The sequence below is a fragment of the Strix aluco genome, chromosome 2 (assembly GCF_031877795.1).
Source record: "Strix aluco isolate bStrAlu1 chromosome 2, bStrAlu1.hap1, whole genome shotgun sequence".
NCBI classification, from domain to species: Eukaryota; Metazoa; Chordata; class Aves; order Strigiformes; family Strigidae; genus Strix; species Strix aluco.
In genome coordinates, this window is record NC_133932.1 from 68,725,833 (window position 1) to 68,741,537 (window position 15,705).

At 47.3% G+C, this 15,705-nt stretch overlaps 1 protein-coding gene across 4 annotated transcripts in view; it reads left to right on the forward strand.

Annotated features, from left to right (window-relative positions):
* Positions 1-15,705, forward strand: part of LOC141919487 (cytoplasmic protein NCK2) — a 155,988-nt gene that overhangs the window by 139,533 nt on the left and 750 nt on the right. For all 4 annotated transcript variants that reach the window (XM_074815157.1, XM_074815156.1, XM_074815155.1 and 1 more), the window contains 3 exons: positions 10,767-10,872; positions 11,596-11,643; positions 13,950-14,107. In XM_074815157.1, coding sequence (XP_074671258.1) covers positions 10,767-10,872; positions 11,596-11,643; positions 13,950-14,107 — 312 coding nt within the window. The remainder of the gene's footprint in view (positions 1-10,766; positions 10,873-11,595; positions 11,644-13,949; positions 14,108-15,705) is intronic.

The following is a 15,705-nucleotide window of genomic DNA, read 5'->3' on the forward strand; positions in this document are numbered from 1 at the left end:
ATATTGAGACTGTAGGTTTCATGAGAACTGTATAGGAATGGTGACAGTAGTGGAGATTTGAGGGTTTTGGATTCTTTACTAAAATATATACTTTACAGTACATGCTTCTTTTTTTCAGATAAAAGTCCTCTCTCTGCTATGTATTTCTCTCTTCTTTCTGCTATGTATTTGTCTCCTCCTCTCTAAACATTTCATTAAGGTTTGTTTTAAGTACAAAATAAATTAATAAGTCCTGTAAGATTAGTATTATGGAAAAGCTTTTCCATAGGCATATTTAATGTCTTTGTAATGATTCAGTGATTTGGTTATATTGGGCTTTTTTTTTTTTAGTGAAACACTATTTCTCATGAAATGGCCAACCCAAACCCCATGACAAAAGTTTCATATGAAATGATTAAGGGTAAAGTGTTGACTTTACTAAACTCAAGGTCAAATGTTGCATTTGAATCAACAGGACCAGGATTCTTGTCCAGGTGCCTAAAACTTGCACAGCAGTGGGCCAGGCTAGGTCTCTGAAAAATGTGCTCCTACATTGGGTACTGCATGCTTCAAAGACTGATCTATGCTCCCCCAGTTTTCTCTTAAAAAAAAGGCAGCAAGCCTCCTATCTGCCTGTATCTCCTCCCTGCTGCCCAGGGAAGTGGTGGAGTCACCATCCCTGGAGGTATTTAAAAGACATGTAGACATGGCACTTAGGGACATGGTTTAGTGGTGGACTTAGCAGTGTTAAGTTTGCAGTTGGACTCAATGATCTTAAAGGTCTTTTCCAACCTAAATGATTCTATGATTCTATGATCTTACCATCTTTGATTAACAAGTGATTACAAACAGTAAAGTTATATTCCATGTAGCACACTGTCCCTGCACCTGCATTAATCAACATGAAAAGTAGAAGTTTAAACGGCCATCTTTAAGAAGATATTCCTAACCCAGTTATTACTCGAGTGAAAATAAACAGACTAACACCACTGTATGGCCTCTCCTGATCTGTCATATAGTCATTACTGTGCTCATGTCATTTCTGTAAGGTACAAGAAATCCTCAAAGGTTTATCTCACTCCTGTATGGCTAAACACTAACCTGGACACACATGGGAGAGAAAGAGGTCAGTGTCACCAGAGCATCACTGTGCAGTTACCCTGCTCAGGTCCTCCCCAGATCCAAGTAATGTTCAGCTAATAGGTATTAGACTACAGCCACTGAATCGTTACTAATAATTACCAGGTGAAAGCATCATTCCATTGTGGCCATTAGGTGGTAACATTACCTAATAGAAAGGCAGTCTTTTGCTTAGGAAGAATACTACAGATCTGCAGTGCGGGGTGTGAAGAGATGCTAAACCAGGAAATGTTCATTAAAGCAAAAATCACTGCAGTCTTCTTTGAAAAAAAAAAAAAGGAGTCAGACACAATATAATGGTAGATCTTGAGAAAGGAGGAGGCAAAAGACTTATGTGTTGGTTTTGGTAGAAGTAAGCGATTAAATTGCTCACCCCACCTTGAAGAATTACAGCCTCAGAATTCCTATTTCTGAAGCTAGTTGGCTTTCTGGTTAAAGTGTATATCTGGTCTGGCTCAAAACTGAGTGATCTGACCCAAAACAGGGCTATCTTGCTCATGAGGACATTTTTGATGAAGAGGAGACAACATGCTGGAAATGGATGGCAGCATATTAGCTCCTCTGTGCCATAACCATCCCCCATAGCAAGAGCTCCAGGGCATAAGAGCAGTTATGCTGATGCCTAGAGGAGCTAGCAAGGACTTCAGAGGCCTGTCAACATTAACAAATGTGGGCAGGTCCTTCTGCTTGGCTGAAGGAAAGCCAGTTTAAGTTCAAAAGTTGTGCAGCCCTGTTAGCACAGACAGAGCTAATGGGCCCTGCTGTGAGCTGGGTCAGGCCCTATGCCGGGCTTTGGGATCAGAACCCAGCAGCGTTCCCCTCCACCACCCACTGAACACAACCCCAGGAGAGCAAAGAGCCGAGGATGAAACGCCTGCCTTTCCAGGGGAGCCATGTTTCTGTACGACAGCGTTTTGTGAGATCCAGGCATAAGCAGCAGCAGACTGGGATTTAATCTTTCTGAGATAAATGGGATTCCACAGGGCTCTTATGATTAAAAATACATGTGTGCATGAATACTTGCAGGGTGGGTGCCTAAATGATCACAACAGGCAAAAAAATCTCCCCTCAAATTTCCATCCCCTGCAGCCATTATACTGCCAGGTTGGCACAGACGCCCTTTGAAGTTGCTGGCATCTCAGCACAGCTGGGTGCAGTGGGGCTTCACGTGGGAAGATTAAAGATGTCATGATCTCTTACTCAGCAGCAGCACAGAGAGACTACAGAAGTGCATTCTCCTGGAAACAAACCGATTCGTAAATCAGAAAGGTAATCCAACATCAGATGAACAGAGGCACAGGCTTGTTCAGAGGCAGGGCTTAAGCAGGGCATTGATGAAACTGGAAAGCACAGATACAAAGCAGAGCCAGCGAGAGCAGCCACAAAGCAGATCAAGAGAGGTGTAAGGTCACATGTGATAACGCCAGGAAGACAAGTGAGGTTTCTGCTCCGATAACCTGAGAATCGTGCTCTAGGCTGGGACGCGCTGTCTTTTATTAAGGCTCCCAAAGGCTTGTGTTCGACCCGAGGAGAGACCAATCACCTGCCCTCCACTGCGAATGACTTTGCCGTATTTTGACCGTTCGGGCAGACATTTTGCGTGCTGGGGGCCTGCCTCAGGCAGGCTGATGGTGCTGCTGAAAATTTCAGCCCATGTGATTCCCACCTGCCTGAGAAGGCAGGCAAGGGAAAGCAGGTTGTTTTGTTTATGCTAAAACCGCCTGGCAGTCTTCAGGCAATGTTCCAGCTCCCATGCTCTGGAACAGGGGCTTCAGACTGAGCAAGGGGTGGCAGCAGCTGTCTGGGATGCACCCCTTTTCCTTCCCCACGAAAATGCACCCACTTTGTCCCATTTCAGATTTAAAAACAAATAGTTGTAAAGCACACACACTTAGTAATTGTGTGCCGTGTCCCTGAAGGTCTCTGAGGCTTATGTCCACACTGGTGAGGTTGCAGTGGATATGTGTGGGGCTTGCCGTGCCACCCAGGCTGTCATGCGTCGCTGCAGGCTGCTGATGTTGAGGGGACTGAGGCACAGGAAAGCAAACCTTGGGTAGAGCTAACCTGTCACTGTCTCAAGCACTTTGCTCCTCAGCAAGCAAACTTGTTCTTCTAGTAAACTTCCCTGCACAAGAGGAAATCCACTCTGGAGCATGCCCAAATTTAACAGGCATCTGAGTCATCGCTAAGAAGTCATGAAGACACAGTTTGGCCTGTAGGAACCAGTTTTAGGCATTGCTAAAGCCTCAAGCACAAGACAGGAGGAGGAAGTGATCTGACCAGGGCGCTCAGGTGGGATGGGATCAGTGTGGATTCAGATCACCTTTCTCTCTGCAGTGACCTGCTCCAGGGACAGTGCTTACCAAGCATTGAGTGAACCCAATCCCCGTCTATTCCACAGGGTGCATAGACATAATACCCTTCTCCAGCAAAAAGGAGAAGTTCTGTTTCACCAGTGCCACCCCATTCCCACTTCTGGCCATACTGTCCCACTGCCTTCTTACTTGGCCCCAGCTCTTGCAAACTACCTACCTGAACCATCACAAGTCACTAGTCCTGAAGATAACTTCAGCAAAAGTGAACGTGTCTGCTTTTCTAGCAAACTGAAATGGCTCCAAAAAGTACTAGAGCCCATTCTAGTAAGAGAGGGGAGGATGAGGTAGCAAGGGACAGAGACACTTCCCCATCTTGGTGGTACCAAGCCACCACATTGACTTAAGCTCTTAAGGGTAAGGCAGCTGCCTCGGGAAGCACAACATGGTTTCCAGCCGTCCTCCAGTTTGTGCTGGAGTCATCATAAGTACTGAGCTAGGCTCGTTCCTCTGGTGACACTCATTACAAAGGAAAAGACTCATGTGTGCTATCCTGCAAAGGGGTTTAGGGCTGCAGATGGTGAGAGGAGGCATAGTCCTCCAGCCGTGATGATGGTGCCCAAGTGTTTGAAGGTGGCTGGGCTTCCAAGAAACTCCTCTTCTCGCAGCTTCCCCTGGTCTTGTAGTTGCTGATGTGATGATGCTGTGTCCTCAAACCAGCTTTCTGGTCAAGCACGAGGGAGGAAATAATGCTCTCATGATGAGGATTCGGTTGGGGGCCTGGGAAGACAGGGAAACCTTGGCAGCCGGGACAGGGCAGCTGACGGTAGTATGGGACACTCTTCAGGGAAGGCCTTGATCACTGTGAATAGCATGTGGTCAATGATTGCATGATGTAGCACAAGGTCAGTCAGCTTTTTTTATTATATGAATAACACCCACCCCATGAGTAAGCCCAGAGTTTTGGGGAAAGAACAGAAATGTATACAAACCATTAAGACAGCAATAATGTGCAGGAAAATGGATGCTAAAACCAAATTGCTAAATTTAAGATTTTTAAGACTTTGCATTTACTAATCTTTGAGTAGTTGCAGCTTGTTTGTTAGTGGTTTGTTTTTTTGTTTTTTTTTTTTTTAAAGAGTGTCCGTGCATTCTAGATGTGAATAATAAAATAAGGGAATGAAAACAAGTCAAAAATAGCTCAGAAATAAGAGTTCAGAAAAAATGTTTTGAAGCATAAGGAGTCCCGAGAGACAGCAGCAAAAGAAAGAATGATTCGAATGAAATCAGGCTGTGGTAAAAAGACACGTTGTAATGTACTACAGTCCCTCTCCTTCTTCCTTCCTGTTATATCTGACTTGCAGACTAGCTATATACTTCCAGGTTTATCCTAAAAATATACTGGAGGCAGTGGAAAATAAAAAGGAGAAGGATTTCTTAGAGAGAGAAATTTTTTTATCCATCTGCAGAAAGGAAGCAGCCATGATCAGATAACGTTGCTGAACTAATCTGCTTCTCACTGTGCTTATCACAAGAGCAATAAGGTTAATTCTGTAGTGAGGGCAGCAAAATACTGCCAGTTAGTGAAGGGAGGAAGATGGACAGACCAGCAGACACCATTTCTTATCTGACAGGGTCAGCCAGAAGCTGCAAAAAATATCACCAGTAGCCAAGCACAGAGGGAAAAAAAAAAAAAAAAAGACAGACTATTTTATTTTCTATGGAAAATATAAACACTAATATTTATTAATAACATGGACGAAAGTAATGGTGCAACTGGTTGAGACACAATGGGTGAAATGTGTCCCAAACCATGCATCGAGGCCAATGAGACTCACAGCCAACAACAAATAAACTTTCCCTAAAGCAAAGGTGTTTGTCCTGGGACTTGGGGCTGGTCCTGCAACTGTCAGGAGGACTCTGAACAGTGGAAGAAATAGTATGAAGCTCAAAATGTTTTGGAAAGAACTGACTGATGACTTAAATATTCTTCCTTCTGTTTGGAAGGAAAACACAAGTCCTGCGGTTTTCTTGGAACAAGCTGCAGAAAACAATCTGGAGTGCCAAGTGCCTCTGTCCTAAGGCTACTGACCAGGCCAATATTGCTGGGCGATTTTGTAAAAACCTCATTAACAGAAAATAATAACTTTTTGAGTGTTGGGAACACTGTTCAATGTTGCCATGTTCTTGGTCAAATGGATCGTTTTAGTGGATCATTAAAATCTTCATGGTGCTTCTTTGCAGAAGTGTCATCTCCTGCAATCGCTGCCAATTTATCTATTTGTCTACTAAGTTAGTAAGCTGATGCCAGGTATCAGCGTTTTATCATAAGACTTGTTATATTTGGTGGGGTTTTTTCCTTGAAAATCCACCATATATCCTGTGATTATATAAGCATTTAATCTACTGTCGTGGTTTAAGCGCAGAGGGCAGCTGAGCACCAGGCAGCTGCCCACTCACTCCTTCCCCTCTGGTGAGATGGGGAGGAGAAAATATAACAAAAGGCTTGGGGACCCAGACAAAGGCAGGAGGGATCACTCACCGGTTATGATCATGAGGGAAAAAAGACAGACTTGACTTAGGAAGAAAGAACATTAATTTGAATACCACTACCACCACCACCAATTTACCAATCAGATCAGAGTAGGATAGTGAGAAATACAACCACATCTTAAAAACTCCTTCCCCCCATGCCTCTCTTCTTCCCAGGCTCAGCTTTGCTCCCGATTTCTCTACGTCCTCCCCTCCAGCAGTGTAGGGGGCAGGGAATGGGGGTTGCGGTCAGTTCATCACCCATTGTCTCTGCTGCTCCTTCCTCCTCAGTGGAAGGACTCCTCACACTCTTCCCCTGCTCCAGCGTGGGGTCCCTCCCATGGGACACAGACCTCCATGAACTTCCTCCAATGTGAGTCCTTCCCACGGGCTGCAGCTCTTCACAAACTGCTCCAGCATGGGTCACCCCCCGTGTGTTGCAGTCTTCCCAGCGACAAGCTACAACAGCAGGGGCTTTTTCCCACAGAGTCATGGTCTTCTTCTTTGGGCACAGCCACCTGCTCCAGTGTGGCGTCCTCCACGGGCTGTGGGTTGGCATCTGCTCCACCAGTGACCTCCATGGGTGGCAGTGGGGCGGCCCTGCCTCTCACCCGGGGCTGCAGAGGAATGTCTGCTCTGGCACAGCTTCCCCCCCCCCACTCCTCCTCCTTTCTTCCACTGACCTTGCTGTTTGCAGAGGTGTCTCCCTCCCTCCCACTCCTCCTGTCATGTTCCCCTTCTTAAACATGTTATTGAAGAGGTGCAGCCACCATAGCTAATTGTCTTGGCCTTGGCCAGTCGCGGGTCCAACTTGGAGCTGGGGAAGCTTCTCACAGCTTCTCACAGGACCCACCCCTGTAGCCCCCTCCCCTGCTATCAGAACCCTGCAACACACAAACCCAATACATCTATGCTATATTTAAAATCATTATTGTGTTGAAACACTTGAAAACATGAAACTTAATAAAGGAAGAAGGAATGAAACCAAGATCAATGTTTTTAACACAATTTTTTGTGCTTTGAATTTCTGAATATCCTTGAATGGTCATTACTGATGCTATCTCTTACATTTTTAATGAATACAACACACTTTTCTCAACAGCTACCGTGATGAGATGCAAAAGCAGAGGTGTCTGCTATTCAGGACTCTCTCTACACTCGATTTTAGGCAAAATGTACAATAATAATAAAGGAATTCAGACACATAAAAATTCAGTGATTCTTTGGGGCTGAGATTTTCCCTTCTGTTTAGTTCAGATTAGTTAAACAATCTCACATGCCCACACCACTTTAGGTAGTTTTAGAAGCCACTGGGCTTAAAACCACTATGTGTAAACTCAGAGATCACACAGGGGAAACAGGGTCACTCAAGCAGTTGCTAAACATGCAGTGAGTTGCAGAACTGTTTAAAAAATCAGCTAGAATCTTATCTGCTTACCCCAGAAAATGTGCACAAAGTCCTGCAGGCTCTGAAGACAACACTGACAGGCAGTAGGCTCAGCAGTCGGGATTTCTCCGGCTCCAGCGAGCTCCTTGCCTGGCTCCTGCCTGTTGTTTCTCAAGGTCAGGCTCGGAGTGGCTTTCTGTTGGATTGCTTGCAAATTTCTGCCTCAACGCACAAGCTTGCAAGACCATAGCCCAGCCCCATGCTGGGGAAGCGATGAAACCTGCCAGCTCCATCCTGCTCTCCTGCCGCGAGCATCCCTCTGCTTAGCGGTCCCCATTACGCTAGGGGCTTGACAGAGTTTTACACGGTGCGTGAAAGGGGCCCTGCTCACCGCTCCTCATCCTGGAGCTGTCTGGGGAACAGTCCTGCGGATGACATTAATCAACGTCTTTCAACAGAATTTTGACACCAAGTGTCTACCATTGTCACCAGAAGTGATGACAGACATTTAACCGAATGACATCATTAGCACAGGCTTGCTTACCTAGAGCCCTTGGGGATGCTGCGCAGCCATGACGCCAGAGAGCTCCCAGCACTGGCATGCCAGTGGAGGCAAACCAAGCTCTAAGACAAGCCTTAAACTCCTCCATGATGAAGAAAGGGGTGTTTTAAAGAGAGCGATGTCACTGCTGATGGAGAGAACCCGGGAAAACACCGCAGTATCAGCTACACATACAGCGTCTATGTTTTCACGTGGCAAATAGCAGAATGGAGTATGCAGGCATGTCAGTAGACATGGATACTCATTTGAAGATAAATACTTCTATGAATGATTTGCAAGCTCAGCAGAAAAAAAAATCTTTCTTACTACAACACCAGGGCAACATTGCCTTAGTCCTTAAAACAACCTGGAACAGAAATAAAGATGGCTACTGGAAAAACACCGGTCACCTTTCACCACTGCCTTTGAAAAGAAGTGGTGGTGTATTTTTACACAACTTTTTTACTTTATGTCAAAAACTTCTGTGCCCTGAACTGAGAAAGTGACCTATTCTGGGAAGATACTGCACTCAGTTTAACCCTGAGCATTATATTCTTCCGTCAATCACTTCTTCCACCACTAGAGCAATGACTTTCTACAATAACCTTGCACTTGAGTCAATCCATTCTCTGGGTTTCACCATGTAGCATTTTATCACAGCAGTTTCTTGAGTCATCTTGATATATTTGGTATCTGGAGGTTTTGTGTTTTGTATTCCCCTGGCCTGGAAGCACCAAGTACCTGAAGTTCTGCAGAGCCCCAGCTCCCACACAAGGCTTGTTACACACTGACGAGCTGAACAAAACACCCTTTGCCATTACCAATAGAGCAGCAGACCATAAATATTCACAAATTTTCACCCTGGTTTTATAAATTATCCACATCATGGCTGTTTCGTGCAGCGTTACATATGTCCTCTTCACTTCTGTCCCTTCTAGCTATATTCTGCAACTAGCTGTCCAAAAACCTCAGGTGGTTTTAGTAAAGAGGCTGTCAACGTTAAGCTGGTAAAAGAGTGCATTCATTCAGAAGGAGTGTTTGCTCCAACAGACCGCTGACACTTGAAACATGGGGCTATAGGGAAAAAACACTCAAAAGCAGTGACAGAAAGGACAAACTAATTCTTGTTCCCAGTTTCATGTGAGTTGAACTGGGACAACAGCCTCCTGTGGGAGTGTTTTCATTGTAGGTGTCTGGAAGGTGCTGCTCCCTCCCGCTCTGTTCCCCTCCAAAGCCATGGCTCCTGCAGAGAGCAAGGGGCACTTTGACTGGAGCGACCACATCGCTTTTTCAAGCTACTGCCACTGCTGCTTCAACTGAGATGAGCAGAGAGGCCTGAGCAGTAGCTTGAGGATGCTGGGGGATGGAAGGAGGCAGGGGAAAGGCTCTGAGTGCAGCTCCAAGTACTTTTTTCACAAAGGGAATGATGAGTGGGGCAATCAGGAGTGGCCACCTGAAGTGACAATTCAGGCTGGGGCCGGGGAAGCGCTGAGGGACCAGCCCGTGCTGGTGCTGCTTCTGTATTTTACGGCGAGTGGTAAAGCCAGACACAGGGCCTTGTCCCAGCCCCACAATTAGGTGTGCCTGAAATAGCGCCAACAGGCTCTACATCTCATTGCAGGGAGTTGCCACACCACTGCATTGCTCCCCAGCCATACACATGCGTGTATGTATATATACACATATGTATTCAGTGTACATATTTATACACAGTTACAATATGTACAGCGTGTGTGTATATATTCATCTGCAACCAATCTGGAAACAGTTCTTGGATCAGGGAACTGAGGCCCCGGCACTTGCCAGATTTCTCACAAGTAGGTTACAGAGAGAGTCTGGCTCTCCCTCGCTCACCCTCACCTCCCCCTAAATCCCTCCCGCGCTCCTTGCTGTACCCTGGCACAGCTTCAGCAGGAGGCGAGATGCCCGTGATGGTCTCCCAAGTGTCGTGGGTCTCTGCTGTGAGGGAAGAAAGACGTGTGTGTCTGAGGACAGGCAAGGATTTCACTAGGCTTCTTTTGGGGTGTTTCTGACATTTGCAGGGAAAGGAGCTAAGAGAAGCTGAATTCACCGAGGGAAGGTTAAATCCAAATTAGGAAAAGGCAGAGTAAGCCTAGGCACCATTACAGTTATGATCCCGCTGAGCAAAGGCTTTTAGTTTCTGAGTTTGGCTTTTAGTCCCTGAGTTCTTACTATAAGCTAAAGCTGTCTATATGTAGAAAAAAAAAATTGGAATTATTTTTGAAAGCCGTTCAGTTAAAATGCATTGTGGTTTTCTGTGGACTTGGCGGGTGGGAGGATGGGAGGGAGAAGGAGAAAAAAAATCTGAACTAAGCCACCTTTGGTTGATTCTTATTTCATTTCCCCACCAAGAAAAACTGTCAACTTTCATGCGCTGTTACAGGCAACTGACAAACTGGCTTTATATGTTAAATGACATGCTACAGCTATTTATTTTTTAAATTTCCCTGTAAGAAAAGCCTGCATGAATTGCTGAAAGGTCTTTTACCAGTTGCACTGGATTATGTGTAACCACAAAAAAAACCCCCAAACCCCTGCTGGGAACTGGCAAACTGTGCCATGCCAAACAAAAGGGGGGGGGGGGGGGGGGGGAGGGGGTTGCCTCGTCCTACCGAAACCCATCTCACCCCGTGTTGGAGCGCAGAGGGCACAAGCCCCAGGCCGGTACCGCACGGCGGCTGCCCTCTCCCCCCTGCCCCGGGCGCCTCCCGCCCCTCCCCGTGGCTTCGGGCCGGGCCGAGCCGGGCGGGCCGGGGCGCGGCGGGGGGGCGGGCGGGCGCCCCCTTCCCTTCCCTCCCCTCCCTCCGCTCTGGCTCCGGCTCCATCCTCATCCTCTCCGTCTCCTCCCGCCCAGGTGGGTCGCCGCGCCATGCCGCCGCCGAGCCCCCGCGGGACCCTGCCCGGGGCCGCCTTCCTCCTCCTCTTCCTCCTCCTCCTCCCGCTGCTCTGTGCGGCTCCCGGTGAGTGAGCGCCCGCGGCCGGGCTGCGGGTGCGCGGAGGGAAAACCGGCCCGGCACGTCCCGGGGAGCGGGAAGGCGCCTTCCCCGGGCATCACGCGTGGCCGCGTGGGTGAACGCTCTCGGTCGCTCCCCAAACTTGTGCAAATTGCGCATCTTTTTCAAAGAGCTTGTTTCCGAGCGAATAAAGCATTTCGGAGCTGCGAGCGCTTGCAGGTCTCCTGTTGGACTGCCCGGCCGAGGGCTGAAGCCTGGGATCCCTCTGGGAAAGGGCTTCGGCGGGACGACAGCTTTGATGTGCTTTGGGATAGGCTGCGAGCAAAAATCTTGAAGCAGTCTGATTGTTAACATGCCCCTCGCTCAGTGACAAGGGTTTTCTGGAGTTACCGTGCTGGCCTGGACGCTGTGTCACAGTACTGGCACTGGCTGTGGTCTTCTGCTGCAAAATATTATCATTTAATGGGCGAAGACGGCCAGTTTCGGGGTTTCCTTTGCCAGAAAGGGCTGGGGAGAGGATGCTGGAGTATCAAAAGCTTCCCTGTAGTGTATGTTGCTCTTGAGTGTGGAAACAGGAGCAAAGGGAGGCACGGGGAGAAACTTGCTGCAGAGTTTTGCCTGTTGGGCTGGAGCTGTGACAAAAATGCTTTCAGTATTTTTTGAGATACGATTTTTGTTGTCGTTATTTCCCTCTTAGTAAATGTATGTGTTTTACTTTGACTTGTCCAGATGTTTCAAGGGGAAATAAGCTTAAACTGATGCTTCAGAAACGCGAAGGTAAGTAAAAACACAGCAAAGTGCTTTCCCTTCTTTTTCCTTTGAGTCAGTCGCTCTCAGTCAAAGCTGCCGACGTGTTGTCCCTCTGTCCCCAGCTCGGAGAGTGCAGTCAGAGCAGCAGCGTACAAGCACCCAGTTCCAAGCTGGTAGCGTACAGCCGCTCTCGCTTCTGTACAGTACCAAAACCTGTGCATATGGAGCCTGCGCCTCCATGTCCGTCTGGGACTTGGTCCTGGCAAGGCCGGAGGCTCTGCTTACCACAGCCCCCTCGGAAAACCAGGGCTCCCAGCCTCAGGCCGTACGCCTGCGTTTTGCTCTGCCCAGTGTACAGCACCTACCTTTTCCAGCGTGTGCATAGCAGACGTGGCATTTATCTGGTGGATTCTGGGAAGTCACAAGCTTTTTCAAGGAATTATAATGCATGGAAATAGTGCTGGCTCAGGTGCAGAGAAGAAAATGTGCAAACCAGGCTTGCTGACGATGCCTTGACTTGTTCCCTTTGTCCTCTTTGCCCCACGTGTGATTCCTTCTTGGAAGGCTGTTCTCTCTATGGGAGAGATGATGGCCAAGGCCCCAGCGGGCAGTTGCACCAAATGACTTGCTGGTTGAGGGAAGGGGATGGAAATGGAGCTGCCTGGGAACAAGCAGCACTGCAGCAGATGGGGGGCAGGCTGAAACACCCCAGAAGTTTTGGTTGCCTCCCCTCAGCCTGCTCTGTGGCCAAGGCAAAGAATTTACACCCCCCCACAGAGGGGGCTCCCACTTTCTGCAAGCCTGCGTAACTTCCAACTGGCTTTTTCCTGGCATCACCCACCACTTTTTGCCAGCCCTAAAACGTGTGCCCCATCCATGGCTGTTTTCCTTGTGCGTGGGTTCCCTGCCTCACTGTTCTGCAGTGCTTGCATGCAGACAGGAGTGACCACTTGCAACAGCACCCCTCCCTGCACCCCAGCGACAGTCCACTTGTTTGTTCAGGCCCCCTGGTGAGAGGGACCGCCCAAGGGAAGCTTTTTGTGTGTACAAACAACATGGCCTACACCAGGAAGAACTGCAAAGCCTTGAATTGATGATGGAGGGAATAGGCAGCCCCTTAGTTCCAGCCTAACTCCCCTTTTCCAGTTGTGCACTAACATGAGCAGGCTAAGTACACGGTAGTGGTTCCCTTGCCAGCAGTGTCCCTTGTGCGAGGCTCGTTCACATGACACTTGTTCAGCTGTCCCCCTTCCCAGGAATAACACCTAGCTCGAGCGCACGGTGAGTTACCAATTTCCAGCTCGTCACCGCAAGGCAGCCTGCTGTTTCCCACCCTTCCTGTGACAACTCATCTATCACTTTTACCTCTTGAATCTCCTCCCCTCTGCAGTCCTTTGCCTCCCCCTGTGAGTCAGCCTGGCTCCTACTTCAAGGGTTTTCACATCTCCACCTGACTTCCCTGTCTGCCCCATCCTCTTCCCTCGCATCCTCCGAAAATCCCCACCCACACCCATGTTCCTCATTGCAAGGAACCCTCTGAAGCCAAGGCATTCCTCCTACTCTTACACATGCTTCTTGTTTCACAGGAAGACCAAACATCATACCACGTTTTATTATTCCTGTGCGTGGCAGGGGGCTAGCCAGTCCTCACATCCATACCTTTCAGAGGTACATAAATTGCTCTAGCAGCCACAGCAAACTGTCTGGCTCTTGGGCATGGAGCAAGCCAGATGGCACGTCTGGGGCTGGCAGGTCAAGGGCATTCCCATGCATCCACCAAGCAACGTGCTATCAAAGCCTGATGGGCTTTTGTTTTTGGGCATACAGGGCATTCAGTAGCACTCATTATTTAAAAGCTACGTTTTTATACAACAGATTCCAAAATCTATCTTTTTATGCGTGCCTCCCTTTGCCCTAATAAGTTAGCAGTGTTTCTCCAGCTCCTTCAGGCTTTTTAACTTCACCCCTCATCTTCATTCCCATTTCTGCAACAGCATCACGCAGAGGTCGGTCTCCTCGCCTCAAAGCACAAACACATTGTGTATATGCTCTTTGAGTTTGGGTTTATTTATTTAAATTCCTTACTTAGCTTCTGTCTTTGAGCTCAGAACAGCTTTTTGAAAATCCAAGAGAATGCGGGTAGCTGAGAAATCCTATTACATCGATGATTCCTGGGTTTATTACTGTTACTGCTGCTACACGCATCGCGCTGCCAAGCCCAAAGGTGATGGCATGATGCAAGAAGCATTTTCTTACTTGCTGCAAGCAGTACGCTTCAGGCTGACTAAAAATTTCCTGGCATGCCTTTTTGGGGGGGGGGGAATTAATTTCAGCCCCTGTTGCCACGAAGCCTGAGGTGTCAGTGAAAGAAACGGCTGCCAAGGAGTTCCTAAGCAGCTTGAGACGCCAGAGGCGCCAGCTGTGGGACAGGAGCCAGCCCGACGTGCAGCAGTGGTACCAGCAGTTCCTCTACCTGGGGTTCGATGAGGCGGTGAGTGCAAAGCTTACTTTCAAGGGTTAGCAGGGCTTCGGCGTGAGCGGTTGCGAGCGTGGGTGCACAGCCACGGGGGCACCCAGGGAGAAGCTGCCCCGCTCTGTTCACATTCACTGTGATTTCTTTTTGTAAAGTAGTGAATATTGCACAGAAATGTAAGCTCCTTTATTTGTTAGGGATTTCTGCATTATTTTTTTACTAGAAAAAAATGACACTGAAATCTTGTGTGCAGCTCTTGCCTGCTACTGAACTTAAGCTTAATAAATTGCCAGTGAATGTATAAACAAAGTTTGCTTTGAGAAATAGGGGGCCAGACCCAAAGCAATCAGTTGTATTTCAGGAAATTAATTTGGCAGCCTCAACCTAATCAATTTGCATTTTATCATGCTGAGAAACCCACACCAAGCTGGCCGTGACCAGCATTCCTCAGTGAAATTGCACTAACATTAGGTACCTAATGCATGCGTGTACCTCCATGGCGTGGGCAGCTCCTGACCATCGCGAGCACCGGCAGCTGTGCCTTGACTCTAAATGTGAAAAGAAAACCATTGGATAGCCTGCAGCCAACCTCCCCTCAAGTGAGAAGTATACATTTTTTTAAAACAGTTAATTTGTAAAAATGCTGAAGAGAAATCAAGAGTTCCCAGCTTTGCACAAAGCTCTACTAAATAGATGCTGAAATAGGGCGAAAAATGCGCATTTAGTTGCAGTCCCACATGTAGAATAATTTCTACATTAATAAGAGGTAAAAATAGTTATAGATGTTGAATTCTTGGCTTGTGTCAGCTGCGTGAATACGTTTAATGAGATTGCATTGGCACAGGCAAGCTGGAGTACATTTTGGACCTTCATGCTATGTGGATCGCTTACAAGATGAATGCTGTCATTTTCAAAGCTGGAACAATTAAAAAAAATAATCCTTTGCTTGGACTGAAAGAATGAAGGGTCCATTTTTTTGTTGCTCCTGGACATTATGCAGATAAAAATTACTTTTTAACAGCATGGCTACATCCCCCTCCCTCCCCCCAGTACCAATAGGAAAAATAGGAAAAGTGGTTTTATGCATCAGAAACTGAAGACTGGGGGCAAATACTAGGAGGTAACAAGGACAAACCATGCAGATAAGATGAATTCTCCTCGTGAGTTCCTGTGTGCATTTCGAAAACTGAAATGAGGCCTGTTGTGGGATACAATGAATCTACTTAGTAGGTTTTCTTGAGTATTAAGACACAGTTTTAACAATGAAATAACTGTTTGTTCCAGCAAAGGACTTGGGCCATACTTACCCATTGTGTATTCTGCAAAACTTTTTTTTCAAATCTCAGCCAAAAATATTTCCAAAGAGTCATTCAGATGGAAAGGCTTTGACTTGGCAAGTATTTGATATCCTTGAACACTATTCTTCCTCTGCTGTTGCGAGCAGAACTGAACTGCTTACTGCCTTTCCATAGCTAGAAGGCTGTGCTGTACATTCATTTTTACCCATGCAAAATGGAAATGAAAGATTATGGGCATAAAGCAAAAGCCTGTTGCACCCACTTTGACTCAGGGACATCAGGGGCAGCGGAGAACCAAACCTTTAGATTTTTAAGTAC